This window comes from Chenopodium album, chromosome 8 (genome assembly GCF_948465745.1).
Source record: "Chenopodium album chromosome 8, dcCheAlbu1.1, whole genome shotgun sequence".
Taxonomy (NCBI): Eukaryota; Viridiplantae; Streptophyta; class Magnoliopsida; order Caryophyllales; family Amaranthaceae; genus Chenopodium; species Chenopodium album.
This window is the reverse complement of record NC_137841.1, coordinates 56943371-56964458: the sequence shown is the minus strand read 5'-3', so window position 1 is coordinate 56964458 and position 21088 is coordinate 56943371. Positions and strand designations below refer to the sequence as shown.

General features: G+C 34.7%; 1 protein-coding gene across 3 annotated transcripts in view; it reads left to right on the top strand.

Annotated features, from left to right (window-relative positions):
• The window catches only part of LOC145641889 (solanesyl-diphosphate synthase 1, mitochondrial-like), a 29845-nt gene extending 9509 nt beyond the window's left edge, over positions 1-20336 (top strand). For 2 of the 3 annotated variants that reach the window (XM_081692913.1, XM_081692915.1), the window contains 6 exons: positions 12950-13021; positions 13099-13184; positions 16119-16251; positions 18046-18135; positions 18452-18550; positions 19741-20336. In XM_081692913.1, coding sequence (XP_081549039.1) covers positions 12950-13021; positions 13099-13184; positions 16119-16251; positions 18046-18135; positions 18452-18550; positions 19741-19920 — 660 coding nt within the window. In that variant the 3' untranslated portion in view covers positions 19921-20336. The remainder of the gene's footprint in view (positions 1-12949; positions 13022-13098; positions 13185-16118; positions 16252-18045; positions 18136-18451; positions 18551-19740) is intronic. The other variant, XM_081692914.1, reaches the window with a different exon arrangement.
• The last annotated feature ends 752 nt before the right edge of the window (positions 20337-21088 follow it).

Genomic DNA, 21088 nt, shown 5'->3' with positions numbered 1-21088 from the left:
GTTATACTAAAATTAAAGAAACTAAAATACTAAGCTCCGAAGCACTGGAAATCATTAAATCAAACAAATGCAATTTTGAACCTTAAGAGAGAGTTTGAGATGACGAGGATGAAAAATAGTGAAGGTACCTTGGAATACGGTAGTTGGCTAATGTCCATCATTGGAAGAGAATTTGACAGTCAAAGAGTAGTGGAAAACTTCTTGTCAGTTTATTGAAAAGGTATGAAATTTATCTTTGTTCCATTGAAGAAACTCCCTCCATCCCATGTAAAAGCCCTATTTCATTAGGCACATAGATTTAGAAGATTCATTTTGATGGGCTATTGTTGATTAAAGTTGAATAAAGAAAGTAGTTGATATATTTTATTGTATTAAGGGAAAGAGAGAAGATATGGTGGGGTTTAAGGGGTTTTGTTGATTAAAAGTGAATAAAAATATAAGTTAGTGGATGATGAATTCAACTGAAAGGAAAAATGGGGCTTTTAAATAAGGACAGACATTGGGGAGAAATGGGCTTTTAATAGGGGACAGAGGTAGTACTAACTATTTCTCAAAGTTGACATTTTCGGAGTTAATCAATTCATTACGTATCAAAGAAGTATGAAAAATGGAGATGGTGATAGAGTTGGAGGTGGCCTATTGGCTTAGTCATCTTACCACAAAAAGAAAGGTAAATCTCTCTAATTCAACAATTTTCATAAGATCGGTCATGAGGAAAAAGATTGTTGGCATAAGGGAAAACCTAAATGCTTCAAGCCTTCAGCTATCAACTTTGGGTATATCTTTGGGTATATAGCAAAGAATTGCAGGTTTTAAAATGATGATCAAGAGTATGGAACAAGTGGTCGTTAATGAAACTTTATTTTAAAGTTGTGAGTGAGATATTCACTATGGAGAGTGTGTTAGAAAATAATTATGGGGATGAAGAATTAGGGACGTGTTTACACTGTCCTTAAAGCAATTTTAACCCCCCACTATGATTGCTATGGGTTACCGGTTAATATGCTCCCAGGATTTCCCTAAGTTCGAGAACAACTAAAGCAATGTAATTGAACTCCCTAAGAACACTTTAAGAACAATAAGAATATATAAGAAATAAGAAGATAAAGTAAAAAGGTTAGTTATAATTTTGGAGCAATTAACTATATATAATGAATAACCTTTTAAACCAAGAATCACTATTTCCTAAAATAATTAATTAAGATAATCTGACTTTTAATGAAAAGTCATTATTATCATAATCAATTTAACCGTAAGAAAGTGACTGTTGACAGTTGCCCGATCGGGCAAATAAACGGACGAATCTTTTAACTACGCTCGCGCCCGATCGGGCCAGGCCATCTACACTAAAGAAAATAAATTTGCTCTCGCGCCTGATCGGGCTTACTCGGGCGAGCAAATATTATTTTCCTAAGTTTATATTCGCGCCCGATTGGGCAAAGCCCGCCCGACCGGGCCCGTGGTCATAACCATGACTCCCGTTAAAATTTTGTTTTGCTCCAAATATTAAACTTATAGACTAGCTCCAAGCTAAACTTTTCTATTTAACTCATGTGGGAGTTTTCATCCCAACATCAAGTTAAATAGAATAAAGTAACTTATAGACTAGCTTCAAGCTGTACTTTTCTATTTAACCAATGTGGGAATTTCTTCCCAACTTCAAGTTAAATAGAATAGAGTAAGCTATCATCCTCTATTCAACTAATGTGGGACTTTCTTCCCAACATGTTAAATAAAATTGAACAAGATAACTTCTTCTATTATACCAATGTGGGACTTCCATCCCAACATTTTAAGCTATATAGACTAACCTATACAACCAACTTTTTATTTTACCAATGTAGGACTAATTTCCCATCATTCACAAAACACCTATTGTGAAGACTACTCTAACAATCCCCCACTTAGTCTTCAAATTTGGTGTATGTTCTTAACCAACAAATTATGCATCAATGAAGGTATCTTATCGATTTGAACCTCCACCTAGTGTAAACTTTCAAAGTAACAACAAAATTAATGGTAGCATGTAGCTTTGAACCATAATCTTAAATGTCATTGCCGGAAATTCTACACACACAACTTTGTTAAACCAAATGTTTTTAGAAATGGTAGCACTATTATGGCCATGTGCTCATCCTAGTATTCATGAACATCTCCAAAAGTAAAAACACACTTTTGCTAGGAACAACACCATTCCTATATGTTCATATAGGTGAAGTACAAAAATAACCTTTGATACTTCATTTAGAGTCTAAAACTCACCCTTACACATATATATTAATTATACTCAACAATAATCAATATATCATCAACAAACAACTTGTTTTTACCACATTGAACCTTTAATATAGGGGTAGTACTATAGGAAAGGTTGGGATCTGTTGTTCTTGATTAAATAATTGGTTTCAAACCAATTTCCTTGGACATTGTTTGCACCATGTCCCTTGGTAATCCTTTTGTAAAAGGATCTGCCAAATTATTGCAAGACCTTAACTGACGTACATATGCATGTCTTAAACTAATATGTCTAGATTTTCCATTATAAATCTTATTATATGCTTTAGACAGACAATTCAGAACGGATGACATTGGTTGTGGCCACAACTCTATATCTAATAACATGTTCCTTAGCAATTCTGCTTCTTTTGCTGCTGCTAAGGCTAAAAATTCAGCCTCCATGGTGAAATGAGTAATACAAGTCTGCTTCTTTGAAGCCCAAGAAACAGTACCTCCACCAAGCATAAAAACCCACCCACTATTGGATTATTATCACCGGTGCTAGTAATCCAACTAGCATCTGAAAAACCCTTAAGAGATGGAATTCTATTATAATGCAAACTAAGATTTTTTGTTCTCTTTAAGAAACCAAAAACTCTACCAATAGCTTTCCAATGTTCAACATTAGGATTGCTAGTAAATCTAGAAAGTTTGCAAACTGCAAATGCAATATCGGGCCTAGTACAATGAGATGCATACATTAAACTAAATTTTCACCAAATGCCCATGAGTTAATTTTTTATTCACCATATACCCATAAAAATTTTCAAATTCACCGTATACACTTGAGTTACACAAAAATGTCACCAAATGCCTTTAATGACTAATGGCGGTTAACTCCGCCGACCCGCCGTTAGTCATTAAGCTTAATTATGCCACGTGACATGCTGCAAATGGTTCTCTTTTAATTAATTACTTAATTAATATAAAAAAAACAAAAAAAATAAAATTAAACCCACCCCCTAGCCACCCCCTCCCCTAACAAACCGACCTCTCGCCAGCGGCCGCCGGCGCTGGTGGCCCCCCACCCCAAGCCGGAACCAACGCCGGTGGTAGGCCATCCCCTACCCTCGACACCCCCTCCTCAATTCCCTAACCCCACGACACCCTTTCTCCTCCCCTAAAACCATCCATATCCGCCAACGTTTTCTCGGAAACAACCCTCGTCCCATATCCACCACCCTAAATCGATCCCCTCCCGTTCCCCACCCTTAATCGGCCACCTAGAATGTAACACCCCAATAATTCTCTCTTTAAACATGTGAGGACCCTGAACCAATGTTGCAAGGTTCACGATTCGATTCGAAACGTGGTACGGAAACGGATACGCGACACGCTACCCGCGATGAATCCGGTATGATTGGAAACCAAATAAATAAAATATATGGTGATTTTTATTAATAAGATTTTGATTTGGAAAATAATATAAAACGTAGTTGTATCTTAGCTTGAATTTATGTGGGTTGGTTAAGAAAATAAAGTACATAATATATATAATATAAAGCCCAAAGATTTAAGCCCATTTGGAATATTACCCTAGCCGCCACCCTATGTAGTACAAATAAATAAATAATAAATATAAATAAAAACAACATTATAAACTTACTGGCTTAATAGTACTGCTTAATAGTACTACTGGAGAAAGGAGAGAGGAGAGGAGAGGAGAGAGAAAAAACTACTCCTAATTCCTAAGATATATAAAACCAGAAGATAGAGAAAATGCATTGGAAATATCGCAAAAAACCATTGAACCCATTCAGTCGCCGGTCGCCTTGTTGCTACCCTGAACCCTAGCGACTCAAGTCGCGTTTGTTCCGCGTTCCGATACGCGCGACTCAGTTCGCGGTTCGTGGCTACGTACCGCGAACCTTGTAACCCTGCCTGAACAATATTCAAGAGAATTATTGGCATGCTACCGCCACGTGTTCAAACGTTAAGACTTTATCAGAAAATAGCAGCGGAAAAACTAACTCAGTTATAAATAAGTTTCAAAACCAATAACCAAAACCAAATTAAATCTTACAACTTGGAACCATTAAGACCCTTATTCAAAACCCCACAAAGTAGTAAATAAATAAAACCAGAGTTTAAATAAATTCAAACTTATGAAAAGAAATAAACTGTAAACAATAACCAACTCTCTATACAAAATCCCACCACCTTGATGCAAGTCCAAACTATGTAAACACCTGTGATGAGTCTGCTCCCCAATATTACAAGTGTAAAGATTGGATCATTACAGGGTCATTGAAAGGCGAATGCCATGACCAAAGAAAAGACACACAAAAGCAAGCAATCAGCAAAGCTGAGTATATACAAGGTACGAAAAATAATAAGAAATTCCTAGCATGTTACTAACAATCAATCATCGAATACAATTTAATTATAAACTCAAACACATGACTCAACTGTTTACATTACTAAGACTCCACTAATTAATAATAGGTAATTCATTTCATTTTATTCATTGGATTAAGCAATAGACAAGGTTGTCCATCCAATGCTCCATTTGGAACATCAATAAAAGAAAACCCCATGCCTCCTTTCGGAAGCATCAATAAACATCAAATGACCACGGGCGCAACTCCGTGACCGTAGCTAGAATGAGATCTCATCTAACTCCTAGTTTTGAAAAGTATTTGAAATAAGAGACTCGTAGATCAGACGGCCTCGAGAAAACCAACCCCTGATTGTCATTACTCCAGATGTGCACATATCTAGAGTTTTATTGCTCATCCATCTTGCACTTTACGTGATTTACAAGTTTAGACTTGGTGATGACTCATTTGTAAACAACACAATAAGTCAAATTCTTGATTTATTAGTGACAAGCAACATTTATTATTAAATCCTTTAACTACTTCAGTGTATAAACACCTTGAGTGCATTAGGCACCCCACAAACTTAACTTCGTCATATAAGACTTAAATTCTTCCTTTACTCCTTCTGTTTCCATAATCATGAATAAATAATAAATTAATCATTTCACCAATCACATACCTTTGCCTCTAATCGCACATTGCATAATTAAAGCATAAACAATACTTGCAATATAGAATAGTGCACGTCATACAAAAATTCACAATGTATAACTAAACAATTTAACCCAGTCATCCCTATACTAAATTCTCGATCCGTCCTTAAACATCCACCTAAAAGCAAGGTTTCGTAACTCGTACGTACCTTGAATACACGAGTTGGTATGCCACTTTACTAACTAGAAGTCATCTTCTATAAAGTCCTCCCCTAAACAAAACAAAAATAATTTAATGAATACCCAAGCAATTAAATTTACAGCAATACTAACTTACTTAAAAACCTTCAAAATCCAATTAAACAACACTTTAAAACCTTCCCTTTTGTTAAAATTAAAGGCTTATACATAGTTCTTTAAATTTTCTTCATAAAAAATCTTAAAATACACTCTTATACATGAAATTACATCAAGTTTAAAGTTTAATTAAAATCTGAAATTTTTTTAAAACCCCTAATAATCTCCCTTTTTAATGGGTGATTAAACGCTCTTTATATAACATCAAAAGTAGTACATAGAATCTATTTCCAGCACTTTAGATTAATTAAAAACCCTTCAAAACTTTATCAACACATCACTTTTATACTCAATTAAAAGTCTCCTAGGAAATAATCACTTCCTAAAAAACAACGAACAATTAATATTACTAACCCAAGTAATTTCTAACAATATATCATGATGAAAAATCTTTTAAAACTTCAATAAAAACATATATTTATGCTTAATTAACTTTAAACATAATTAATTATATTAATCAAACTCAAGGATAAAATTTTAAGCATAAATAAAACTTCGTTAAAAATAAAAAACTGGCCGAAAATCATACTTAGAGGCTGAATTTGGTCACGAGAGGGTGGTGCTCTCACTACCAAAGGTAACGAGTCTTTCTTAAAACGTTGTTTCCACATGGAAAACACTATTTTTTTTATCAAAATCGGATGAGTTCAGAACCTAATCGGGATTAAAACGGGATTAATATTAACGAACGGAAATCTAAAAATTAAAACACGAATTTACGTGTTCAAAATAATTTGGAATTAAGTTAAACTAACCAGTAGTTATAATCACCAAAATTTCAAAACATCATTACTATAAAAACCCTAAATTAATTGTTCATAAAAACCCTAAAATCATGATTTTCAATGATTAAAAACCCTAGGTTATAAAAATTTACAAAATCTGAAAATTATAACATTTATAAATCTGAAATTATAAAGTTTAATCATCAAAATACAATTTGATACTAGTTAAATTAATTTCAAACAATAAAATCAAAATCGATTAATCAATAATTATAATTACACAAATTAATAAAACAAAGGAGAAAGAAAATATGACTAACCTTTTTGTGTGGGAAATTTTTAGGGATTCGTGGGGTATTTATAGGAGAGAATTGTAGGGTAGAATCAGGCCTTGTGAAAATAATGGGCCAATTAAATAAACCAATGGGTTAGGCTTTGTTTTTATGATCATGGATTGTAGGATATAGGTTCAAAAATAATTCGTGCTAAAATAATTTTTTTTTTTTTTTTTTTTTACCCAAATTAATAATTTGAAACTTTTATAATTAAATTACGGAAAAATACAAATAAATATTATAGATAAAATAAAATTTCATTTATAAAATATTTAAAAATACGGGGGATTACATAGAAACCCTAAAAAACCCAAACGGGAAAACCCCCAAATCGAAAATTTAAGGTTTCTATTTGGGGGTTAGGTTTTCAGGTTGTGTTTCCGGGGTTAAGGGCGCAACAAGTAGGCCAATTAAGGGTGGGGGAAGAGGAGGGGGGGTCGATTTAGGGTGGGGGATAGGGGACGAGGGTTGTTTTCGGGAAGAAATAAGCGTATGGGGTGGTTTTAGGGGAGGAGAAATGTTGTCGTGGGGTTTGGGAATTAAGGAGTGGGTGTCGAGGGTGGAAGGGGGGGGGGGCTGGCCTTGCTGGCGAATATCGAGTGCCGGCGCCGGTTCCGGCTAGGGGTAGGAGTTCACCGGCGCCAGCGGACGCTCGCAGGTTGTTGGTTTGGTGGGTAGGGGGGCTGGGGTGAGTTTTTTTTTTTTTTTTTTTAGTTTTTTTAATTAATTAAGTAATTTAATCTATTAAAAAAAACAACCAACCAAATGCTGCCATGTGGCATAATTAACCTTAAGGACTAACGAAATTATCCGCCGTTAATCATTAAGGGCATCTGGTGATATTTTTGTGAAACTCAAGTGTATTCGGTGAATTTGAAAATGTTCATGGGTATATGGCGAATAAAAAAATAACTCACGGGCATTTGGTGAAATTTTCGTACATTAAACTACCTATTGCATTTGCATACTTAAGTTTAGCAACTGCTCTACCATTATTCTTTTCAAGTTTACATGACGAATCATAAGGGGAATTGGCTTCTTTGATATTCAAATGCTTAAATTTATCAAGCATTTAATCAGCATAACCCCGACTGTGTTTTATAGCTTTGATTCCTAATATTGTATCCATTTCACCCAAATCTTTCATCTGGAAGCAAGAAGATAAATATTCCTTAGTCTCATTAGTGCCTTTTATATTCGTCCCAAAGATTAACATGTCATCAACATATAAACATACAATGACTCCATAATCTTTTGTAAACTTAGAATAAATGCATCTATCAGCAAAATTATGAGTAAAATCATGTGACAAAATTGCAGAATCAAATTTTTCATGCCACTGTTTTGGAGCTTATTGTAATCCATACTAAGACTTAACCAATTTGCAAACTTTACTTTTATTACCAGGAAGAACAAAACCCTCCGGTTGCCTCATGTACACTTCCTCATCTAAATCACCATCTAGAAAAGCTGTTTTTACATCCATTTGATGAACAAGCAAGTCATAAATAGAAGCTAAAGCCATAAGGACTTTCATGGATGTAATTCTAGTAACGAGTGCATAAGTATCAAAATAATCCACCCCTTCTTTCTGAGTAAAACCTTGTACTACCAACCTAGCCTTAAAAGATATTATCTTCCCATTTGTGTCCTTTTTAATTCTAAACACCCACTTACATCCAACAACTTTGGAACCAGGTGGCAAATCCGTGAGATACCAAGTATTATTTGAAACCAAGGAATCCATCTCATCCTTTATTGCCTCCTTCCAAAAAGCTGCTTTTCTAGAAGCCATTGCTTCTTTAAACATTTTTGGATCATCCTCTACATTAACATCAACATTAAGTAGAATGGGTATCTTTTTAGTAACCTCACACTTATTACACCTTTGACAAGAAAGAGAATAGCTTGTGAATCAATAAAATTCGGACCCTAATTTTTCTCCTTCCTTGCCCTTACACTTCTTCTAGGTTCACTAGAGAAATCGAACGTTATTCTAACATTACTAAGAGCTAGAAACATCATTAAGAGAAACTTGTGGTAGTGCTGAATCATCAATGTTTATAGAATCCCCACGAAATTTATTCTCAAAGAATTCAGCATCTTGTGATTCCACTATAACATTAGAATCCAAATCCAAAAACCTATAGGCTTTTGAATTTTTAGCATATCCCGAAAAACACTCTTTAAAGCTCTAGTACCTAATTTAGTTTTCTTAGATTCGGGAACCTTATAATATGCAACACAACCCCAAACTCTAAAATAACTAATATTAGGTTTCTTTCCTTTCCTTTTCTTTCCATAACTCATATGGAGATACCTTATTTTTCTCAGAAGGAATTCTGTTGTGTACATGACATGCAGTTAGTAAAGCTTCCCCCCACAAATTAAGCGGCAAATTTGCATCAACAAGCATGACATTTACCATATCACCTAATACACCATTCTTTCTTTCGGCCACTCCATTTTGTTGGGGTCTATATGGGGCACTAACCTGATGTATAATGCCATTAGATTCACAAAAATCAGCAAATTCCGTGGGAAAATATTCTCCACCTCTATCAATTCGTAATATCTTAATTTTCTTATCTTTTTGTGTTTCTACCATGGCTTTACACACTTTAAACATATCAAATGCCTGATCTTTTGTCTTTAACAAATAAACATAGGTAAAATGAGAACTATCATCAATGAAAGTTATGAAATACCTATTACCACCTCTAGTCAAATTTCCATTGAACTCACAAATATCAGAATGAACAAGTTCTAATATTTCCATCAACTTTAGGAAAAGGTTTTCTCTTCATTTTCGATTACACACAAACTTCACATTTATCATGACTATCATTGCCATAAGAAATCATACCACTTTTTGAAATAATTTTCATAGTCTTATAATTAGTATGTGCTAAACGATTATGCCATAAATTAAAAGAAATACATTCTACATTTTGCACAACAAAATAAGCAGAATTTTCAACTTTATTGATAGATAATTTGAACATTCCATCACAAGCATAGCCCTTTCCAACAAAGGTTCCAGCCTTAGATAGAATTACATTGTCAGATTTTATTACAACTTGCAAACCCTTCTTAGACAATATAAAACCAGAAATTAAATTCTTCCTAATTTGAGGCACATGAAGTACATTGGTGAGAATGACTTTCTTCCCAGAAGTAAATTGCACTTCAACTGTACCAGAACCTTGGACCTCGAAAGAATGATGATCACCCATAAGAACTTCATGATCAGGGAAGAATCGGTGTAGGTCTTGAAAAGAGCCTTGTATCATACCACCAATCATCACTTGTAGTGAGCGAAGCCATATGCATTTCTTGAATCATACCAATGTTTAATTCAGATTTCATGGCAACAATATCATTGGTGTTATTCTCTACAACATTTGCCTCACCACCTTCTTTCTGTTTTTTAGTCTTCTTAGGGTTCTTGCAATATTTCTTAATGTGTCCTTTTTCGCCACACTTGTAACAACATCAGATAAATTCTTTCTAGGCTTCTTGTTGGAATTATTCTGCTTATTCTGCTTATTAGCCTTTCTTTTTCTTGCCTCCCCCCTTATGATCATTACTTACATAATTTAATTTGGAACTAGAATCACCATGATCATTATCACTGTTTCGACTTTCCTCTTCAATCCGTAAATGTTTTTGAATTTGTTCCAAAGTAAAATCCTCAGAAGTATGCAAAAGTTTCTTCCTACAATCATTCCAACTAGTGGGTAATTTTGCAATTATTCCCCCCACAAGTAGTTTTTCCGGAATGGTTATAGCAAGATCCTTAAATTTAGAGGTCAAAGATAAGAAATTCATGCACTTGGTCTAATACTGATGAAGAATCATTCATAGTAAATTCAAAAAATTGCATAGTAATAAACTTATCTGCCCCTTGTTTTTCAGAATTGTACTTAGTTTCCAAAGAGTCCCAGATTTCCTTTGGATTCTTCATCACAGACGGTCTGAAAGATGATTCAGAATGTATCGTCTGTATAGTGCTTCATTCTCAACACGCTTTTTGCGTTCAGCCTTCACAACATCAATTTCATCTTCCTTCGGGAATGGGCTTAAGATCAACATCAAGGATATAGAACAACTTCATTGTGATGAGTAAGAACTTCATGGTCTCCTTCCAACGAGTAAAATTGGAACCATCGAACCGATCAAGTTTTCCAGCGTCACCAACACTCTTCATGACATTCTCCATGAAGAATTTTCTATTAAAATTGCTTTAAGATTATTGTTAGAGTAGTCTTCATAATAGGTGTTTTGTGAATGATGGGAAATTAGTCCCACATTAGTAGAATAAAAGTTGGTTGTATAGGTTAGTCTATATAGCTTAAAATGTTGGGATGGAAGTCCCACATTGGTATAATAGAAGAAGTTACCTTGTTCAATTCTATTTAACATGTTGGGAAGAAAGTCCCTCATTAGTTGAATAGAGGATGATAGCTTACTCTATTCTATTTAACTTGAAGTTGGGAAGAAATTCCCACATTGGTTAAATAGAAAAGTATAGCTTGGAGCTAGTCTATAAGTTACTCTATTCTATTTAACTTGATGTTGGGAAAAAAACTCTCACATTGGTTTATAGAAAAGTTTAGCTTGGAGCTAGTCTATAAGTTTAATATTTGGAGCAAAACAAAATTTTAACGTGAGTCATGGTTATGACCACGGACACGGTCGTGCGGGCTTTGCCCAATCGGGCGCGAATATAAACTTAGGAAAATAATATTTGCTGCCCGATAGAGCTAAGTTAGCCCAATCGGGCGCGAGAGAAAATTTATTTTCTTAAGTGTAGATGGCCTTATCAGGCGAGCATTGCCCGATCGGGCGCGAGCCTAGTTAAAAGATTCGTCCGTTTATTTGCCGATCGGGCGAGTGTCAACAATCACTTTCTTACGGTTAAATTGATTATGTTAATAATGACTTTTCATTAAAAGTCAGATTATCTTAATTAATTCTTTTAGGAAATAGTGACTCTTGGTTTAAAAGACTATTCATTATATATAGTTAATTACTCCAAAATTATAACTAACCTTTTTACTTTTTCTTCTTCCTTATCTATTCTTATTGTTAAAGTGTTCTTAGGGAGTTCAGTTACATTGCTTTAATTGTTCTCTAACTTAGGGAAATCCTCGGAGCATATTAACCGGTAACCCATAGCAATCATTGTGGGGGTTAAAATTGCTTAAAGGACAGTGTAAACACGTCCCTAATTCCTCATCCCCATAATTTTTTTCTAACAGAGTGTTCTATTCAAAGTGTAGAGGTTGATGATAATGTGCATCAACAACATTTGTATGAGATGAGAAGTGCACTTGGGTGAAGAGACGTTCTTCATTTATTTCATTTTATTTAACTTTGAAGCAAAGGGTGTATTGAAGTTAGAGCTTCAAAGTTTAGTCATTTAGTTTCTTTAATTTTAATATTTCTAGGAATTAGGCATGACATGACAACGGTATGAATGTGGGATCTGACCTGCAATAAGTACCTCATACTATAGAGAGATTTAGAGGCCGGTGAATATAAGCTTGAGAGGACTTTATTTGACTCATTATAGTCGATCTACTATTCACACAATAATTAGGAGGTGATTTTTCTCTTCCACTTTCTACTTGTTCGCTGAACAACCGATTTAGGTCATTTTTGCTATTACTATGATATTAGGTTTTAAATGGAAAGTCCCTGCACCTGTATCCATATTTAGGACAGTGCTTTCATGTCCTCAACTTCCAGTCATAAAAAGTCAGACTCTTGCATACATACCCAACAGTTATATGTGTTAGATTTATAAACAACTCCCACTATATGGGTCTTACTAGATGGAGGAAAACTAAATGTGGCTAAGCAGATATCAGTGAATGAGACTTAATTTTTAATTAGATGGAGCTATGGATTATCAAAATACATAGTAAGGCTAAAAGAGAATATATCCCTAATTTTCTTTTATTTATAGAACAAATTCATTGCTTGCTTCCTCTCCAAGCTAATCCTAATAGACTTTTATCAGTTTTATGCACTACCTATGATTCCCCTCTCCTTAGGTCAGTTTATTACGTAGCTATTTGTGAGCATGTGCCATAAACGAAAGTGTGACAAATAAATTGGAATGGATGTAAAAGAAAAGTATGATGATGAAATTGGAACATAAAGAGGAGAAGATACCCCCCTTAACCTAGTATATGGGTGTCTTTCTGTATTACTGCATATTACTCTGACATTTCTTTAGCACGCTTCTGACTCCATCTATTCATACAATGCAGTTAGCAGTTTTAGCAGGTGATTTGTTGCTCTCTAGGGCTTGTGTAGCTCTAGCCTCTTTGCAAAATAATGAGGTAAGACATTTGACATCATGACTCAAATTAACCATAAAAAACATGTGGCAGTTTTCAAATGAGGATGCATTCTGCAGGTTGTGTCATTAATAGCTGAGGTTGTACAGCATCTTGTCACCGGTGAGACAATGCAGATGACAACAACGTCTGAGCAGCGATTAAAGTATGTAGTTATGCTCTGGGAGTTATTTTTTGTGCACCTTTTGCAGTCATGCTATGCTTGGAAAGTGTGGCTAGATATTTTATGTACAAAAAGGTTGCTGTTCTTGTCAAAAAAAAAAGTTGTTTTCAGAAAGCTAAGACTGCTTGTGTTGACGGGTGCAATATTTTCATCTTATCTTTGCACAGATTCATCATTTCGAGTTTTCTGACATGATATTAGGATTAATGCTTCAATATGTCAATTTTTTTTGCTTGTTTGATATAAGTTTTTAAAGGTTATGAATATATAAGGAATAGTGGAAGTGAAGGTGGAATTTTAGGAAACAAAAGGGTAATGCAACGAACATGGTGGTTTAGTTAGCAAGAAATAGTCGGAAGGTCAATTTCGATTGATAAAGCGTAAAGCTTGCGTACATAACAATGGCTTTTGGCCATTACTCTCCAAGAGTTCTCTACAATAATTTTCTGCATGCCTTCTCTCTCTTAGGCTAGTTCTATTTATACTACTCAATTGTAATGCATAAGTGGCCTAGTGCCTTAATTGCTACCTTTACTATCCTTTGTCTTCTTGCTAAATTACTTACAGACTACAGTACAATAGCTAATAATCCAAAGATGCCTGCCACTTTAGAGAAACGTTGTTGCCTATGTTGCTTGTGCTCATAGTGGTTGTGTGCTGCTGCTATTCTGTTGCGCCTGTTGTTTCTGTTTCTGTCTCCTGCCGTGGCTGTGTGCACCAAGGTAACAGGTGGTTGGGTGTGGGTTCATTGCAGGTAATAAAAGAGCATTTTGTGGATATTAATTATTAGAAGGAAAATTGTGTTGGGTAATTCTATTGAGTAACTATATATGTGCTAAATAAAGAGTTTTATCTCATGGGTATCTTCGTACAATATTTGATATGCTTTAGATGTGTATAAGCTATGAAGACATGGACGCGCTTTGGAATTACTTGAAATTAGGTGTTGTAAGTTTTGTTAGAATGAGAATATTTAGTAGCTATAGCTCTTTCAAGCTGATAGAAATGATTGTTTGATTGGGCAAAAATGTGTAGAAGAACCTGTATATACATACATCATTCTGTCAACACAACTACCATAATTCTTTTTTCCATTCAACTATCCAATAAGAAATTTCCTTTAATGCTATCTTGAAGCTTAAAGAACCTATGTTCACCTCAAATATCTCGCCATTTGAAGCTTAAAGAACAATGACAGTTATTGTGTCATTATTAGAGATGGGAAAAAAAGGGGGGGGGGGGGGGGGAGCAATTCTTCTAGTACCCAACTTGTGGGAGGGGGGTAAAGTTTCATGGATGTCACTTGTCTTATTTTCAGTGGAAAATATATTACAGACAGGATGGTGGACGACAAGGTCAGACAAAGTGTCAAAATTGGAAAACTGCATCCTTGCTACATAGGTAGCCTTCCTGCTCACCCATTAAAATTTTGTTAAACCATTTCCTATTTGATGATGAGAACAGTGGATATTCTTCACCATCCTTTGTGTATTTTGATGCTACAGACCATTATGTTGCTTCATTGAAATTCTTTCAGGATGCTCGATAACTGCCATTTCTGTGTGGTGAGACCTTAACATAGTCAAGATCTTTTGAACAACTGACATTTGGGGAGATACACTCTGAGTTTGGTGATGGCCCATTATATTGATCGACATTCAAGAGGCAATGTTTGCAGTGGGTGTTTTGAATTCTGGATACTCTTTGCAAAACCTATAGGCTCTTACTTTTCACATCTTTCCAAATGCTGAATGCTATATTGAGTACCCCAGGGAATATTACCAATGTTGAAAGATGGACTTAACCAGCCTATGAAAGGTTGAGTAAAGAATTCAGACTAAGAATGGATATGAAGGTTAGATTCTACTATAAAATTGAAAAATGGTACATGTCGAAGGCAGAAGCTAACCTACTACTTTAGCACAAAAGGAGAATAAATGGAATCCATTCAATAGCAAAGAATAATATAATATTGGGAGTTGTTGGACACAGACACAGCCAAGAAAGTCCCTGGAATTAATTTGGTTTTTGGAAAACTAGATGTGGGAATAAGTTAGAAAGGAGCTGATTTCATTTCTCTCGCTAAGATAAAAGAAAGGGAAGTCATGGCCTCAACAAGGAAGGCGCAACCAAGGATGAGATTTTGCAGATCAGAGGGAAATAGGTAGAGACAATTTTAAGAGGTCCCAGAAGCCATTTTTGACCAGGTCAGGGAGAGTCAAAGAGTCATCAAAGGCCTGATTGATGATGGTTATTACCTTCATTGGGTAATTTAGATCTTTTAAAATTCAAATGTGGTGCTTTTCCAACAAAAATCTCTTGATGGTAGTTGTTTGCTTTATTTCTATATTGGGTAGTTATTTATCCGGAAAAGGTAATTTTCCGGAAAAGGTAATTTTCCCACTAGTTGAACTTTCTAGCAAATATGTGGGGTTATAGTATTATTTAGTTGGCCAAAATCAAGTTAAAAAGTGGAATCCATGCTAGAAAGATTCTTTTTGCTTTTGCTGGCAGACTAAATATAGTGTTGTCAAGGCTAATTTATTTTTCTGGTTTATTACTGTTGTGAACCTTGTGTAATAATTATTCTAATATCCTTGCATTGCTTAGGAAGAGGCTTATAAGTTTTGATTGATGGTAATTCTTGCCAATACTGATTTATTTTTGTTTGCTATTTTCAAAACTCTTAATTAAATATTTGAATACAAACTGTTGCCATAAATTTCAAGTTGTTCTTTTGTTCCTCTTGCTGTGGTGTTTAATGTCCAACAGTTTTCCCATTTGCTTTTTATGTAATTTCTCATATGGTCCAGATTGTTGATGCTATTTTTTTTTTCTTTTCCTTTTTTATTTTCAAATATCTTGCTATGTATAATATGCAGCATAGCTGATATTTTGGTTCATTTCTACTCGCAGCATGCAGTATTACATGGAAAAGACCTACTACAAAACAGCATCATTGATCTCAAATAGCTGCAAGTCCATTGCACTTCTTGCAGGGCAATCTACTGAAGCTGCTATGTTATCTTACGAGTATGGGAAGAATTTGGTGAGTGTATCTTTGTCAGTGTATATTATGGCTGGAATCGTAAATGAAATTACTTGTCAGAAAAAATTTTGTGGAAAGTTTGGTGTTGGATATATCTTATGGTGCGCAGAAGATGAATATGCTAATGTTAAGTAGCTGATAATTTGTCAATGTCAATTAAATCAAAATGAGCCTACCCTATTAATCTTCGAATGTGCTGTCTTAATTATTTGTCGCTTCTTGTCTAATTAAGCACTAGCCTTTTGTGGAAGATTTGTGATTTGAAAATAGTGATATTTTATCATGATACTTTGTTTAGTGATTTTGCTAATTTGCTTGTATTCTACATGTATGCTGAATATCTTGAGCTGCTTGAACCTATAAGTGTCCTCAGTAAAGCGTTCATTATTTAATACGAATATTACGGCTTCTTAGAGGGTTCTATTTCCTCCAAATGTATCTATTTTCAGACTTGTGGAAGCTTTCCTTGAATATTAAATTCTTAATAATACATGTGGAATGATGAATTTATGGTTTTGGGACACTTGGCTTGTGACCTCTGGTTGCATAAATGTGTGGTGCCGGCATTTTCCTATGTTGTGAATGGAGGGTCGATCTCTATATATCTCTAAATTTAGTTATACTTGTCGCATAAGCTCTCTCTTTTTTTTTTTTTAATTAATTTTTTTTGCCTGAAAGTGACTTTCAACCATTTGTGAATGAAACCTTAATAAGATGTTATTTTCTTGGAGAATGTAATTTCGTTGACAAATAAACTTAAACTCCCTCTTTCAATATTTTCATTTGACTTTTTGGTAATTGAATAACGAATGGATCTTCTTTCCTAATGGTGTACTATAGAGGGGTAGATATCAATTATAATTTTGGATGGGATTTTTCGTTAAAACAACCTGAGGCTAGTGGTTAAACTTGATCTTGTAAACTCACTAATCTGATTTAAATCATGTGGGAGCAAAAGGTGGTTCAGCCCAAATATTTATTTTTGTTAATATTTGACTTTTTGTTTATTCGACGACACTTTGCACAGGATTTTAGGACAGTCAAAACATAGAGAAAACAATTTCAAAAAGAAAATGGGTGTTAATTACACCCCAAGAATGGGAAGGTTTTGCTTGATTAATATACTTCTTACTTGCCAAAAAAAAAAAAAAAAGAAAAAAAGAAAGAATGGGAAATGAGGCAAGTAAAGAAAAAAGAAAGAGTGTGAAATGTGCAGCATTGCTGTATCTGATGTGGTTTTTCTGTTTATAAGATCATGTGTGCAAGGAAACAGATGGGATTGTTAAGAAATTACAGCAGAAAAATAGGGAAGAAGGAGGCCGGGATAGTATGTCATATTGATGATAAATAATTAGAATACGACTCCTTGCTTTTGAGAGGTAAGGGCTATCCCACAAAAGAAAAATCAAGAGAAAAGTTCTCAATAAACATTCAGCATACCCTTTTCTTATTACAAACCCCTATATATAAATGAAAAGCACATAACTTCTCCACAACAGATTTTCCCGTAACAAATTCCACATACTTATCTAGGAATCACCATATTTGACTGAACAAATTTAACTGGGTTGCCCTTAAGTGGAGCTAACTGACTTCGACGCCTTTTTCTGGCATGCATAAGTGAAAGGGAGTGGAGGTTTAAGTTGATTCCTGGCAATGTGCTGCAGAAAGCTAGCAGATGTAATAATGTTCATCTAACACAACTGTGTTAGTAAATTTATATTAAGAAAACTTCAGTTTGGTAATATCAGTACATATTGCACATTACATCTCCAATTCTTTTTTCTTCCACAGGGATTGGCATTCCAATTGATTGATGATGTTCTTGATTTCACCGGCACATCTGCATCACTTGGAAAGGGTTCACTTTCTGATATTCGTCATGTAATTACCTCTTTTCTGTGATTAAGTGTTGTACATGTTTGCCAATATTCTTCTTCAGGGAATGACAATTCATTCATACACATCAAAAGTGTCTGGAAGCCACAAAGTTAACAAGTCAGATTGGAGGTCAATTTAGTGGAAGATGGGAAATTTTCTAACCTAGAAAGATATCGTATTACAGTGTAATCAGCAATGCCCATTGCTGTAGTATGTTCTTAGCATGACTGCCACAGAACTTGCTGCAACTCAGTCTTAATGTGATAGATGTCTATTTTCTTTAACTCAAAGTGCTACATGTTTGCATTCTTTTCTACAGGGAATCATCACAGCCCCTTTGTTGTTTGCCACAGAAGAATTCCCTCAACTAGGTAAAGTTGTGCAGCGAGGCCTTGACAACCCTGCAGATGTTGATCTTGTATGTTTATGTGTGAACCTCATGTTAAAATCCTGCATTATTTCTTGTTTGTGAATCTTGCGGAAATCAATGCTTTATTATGTGTTAGGTGCCATTTTGTTGTCAACCTCTGTTACATCTTCATTCAAAGTTAAATTCTTATAAAGTATAGCCATTTGGGCATTAAGACTTTGTAGGTTGGTCAATTGAACATTTTTTTTCTGACTCATGCTACCTTACAAGTTAGGAAGTATTTTTGCTAAAATATTGTGTAATGAACTTTCTGAATTTTTTAAAAAATTCTAGAGCAATAAAATATTGTACAATGAAATACTTGGAGTGAGAAGTGTACATTGGTTAGCAAAAGGCTTTAATTATGGCTCCATAATCTGATTGACCAATCTGTTGGCAATGATGTCTTGTGTTCTCTGGACTTTTCTGGATAATTTCAAGGCTCGGGATCCAATTTGTGAACGTTAGCTGCAATCTTTGAATGAAGATTTGTGAACGTTACCTGGGTTTGGTGATAAATTAGGGTTTGGATCGAGGCATTGCGCCAATGATATGCATCTATGGTGGTCGTTTTCTCTGGACCTCTTAATTCATATGATGAGTATTTTTTTTCCAGAAATTTGTTTTATGATGTCTAGTCAAGAATAATGCCTGTCATACAATTATGTTAAAGTTGATCTACAATTATCTTTGCATTAGCCAATGGCCCAATACTGAAATTTGGGAGATAATCAAGAAAGAATTTATGATTTCCTGGTAGGTTTTGGTTTCAAAGTCATATGCTGGGGAAGTTCTTATTGTGTGCTCATTGTTAGTGATGTGGCAGATATGGGTGGAAATATTTTTTGGTAGTATTCATATCTTCAGTGCCTGTTGGCTTGAACGCCATACAACCTATTTACCTGGTTGGGTGTTAATCACAAAATCTTATAGATAGATCTTTTGCATTAGAAAAGTTTTTTTTTTTTTTTTTTTTTTTTTCATTTTGTATATTGGTAAAAGAACAATTGTATGCTTGAACTTTTCAGTTTACCAGATTATTTTCTAGTAGCAGGGTTTTATTCATCTATTTATTATATAATTTATTTATTTTTTTAAATACTCGCATAATATCATAGATTTTTTTTTAAAAAAATTCTGGTTAATAAATTTAATGTATTTGTATAAATTTTTTTTTTGTTTTTATTTTTTGCATATAGGCTCTTGATTATCTTGGGAGAAGTCAAGGAATTCAAAGAGCGAAGGATTTAGCATTGATGCATGCAAACCTAGCGGCTGCAGCTATTGATTCTCTGCCCCAGAGTTATGATGATGATGTTAGAAGGTCAAGGCAGGCCCTTATAGATCTTACACTCATAGTCATAAACAGAACAAAGTGAAGAAAGATTTACTTGAAGCTTTTGAAGTCCACAGTTTTGTTTGATCTATTTTTGTACACATGTATAATGAGGCAGTCCCAAGTATACTGGTTTACGGTTCGCATTTTTGAGTAACCGATCTAACGGTTAACCGTACTGTTAAGGCTCAATGGTACGGTTAACCTATTGTGCCCAGCCCTACTTATAGATCTTACACTCATAGTCATAAACAGAACGAAGTGAAGAAAGATTTACTTGAAGCTTTTGAAGTCCACAGCTTTGTTTGATCTATTTTTGTATACATGTATAATGAGGCAGTCCCAAGTATACTGGTTGGCCTCAATATTCTTCGACAGGTTCAATTATGTACTTTTGCTGCTGTTTAGAAGGACTTTATTGGATGTGAAAGTAGCAATAGTGAATGTTTTATTTTTTTTATCTTTTTTTTAAAAAAATTTAAACAAATTTTTTATATGCGGCATGTTTTACGGTGCGACAGGGGTTGCTTGAGTTTCTCGATCAGGATTACTTGAGTTTTCGGGATTACTTGAGTTTCTCGGCCAGGGGTTACTTAATTTCCCGGGGTTACTCGAGTTTTCGAGGTTACTTGAGTTTCTCGGTCAGGGGTTACTCGAATTTTTCGGTCAGGCGTGACTCGAGTAACCTCTGACCGAGAAACTCGAGTGACCCCTGACTGAATAACCCTTAACCGGGTGAACCCCCAAGTATCCCCTGCCCGAACCCCTCAAGTAACCATTGATCGAGTAACTCAAGTAGCCCATCACCGAGTAACTCAAGTAATCCCTGACTGAAAAACTCAAGTAACCTCTAGCAAAAAAAACTCGGGTAACCCATGCCGCATGGTGTGACATGCACTAAAAAATTGTTGTTTTTTATGGGAATAGTTACAAAGGAATTTTTGTTTTAAGGCTTTTCTAGGTACCTTTGAGTTTTTTTGTTTCTATACTCTCTCTCCGTTTCTTAATAAAAACAATATTTATCTTTTACATTTGTTTCATAATAATTGCAACACATCCTAATTTGAAAGAACATGCTCAATGGGAAATATTAAACTCCTTTTAGCTGTCCTTTTTTTTATTGGTAAAAGGATCCTTATGGATGTTAAATATCGTATAAGAATCATATTATCAAAAGAAAACTAGCTAATCCTCTTGGTGAAGAGGAAAAG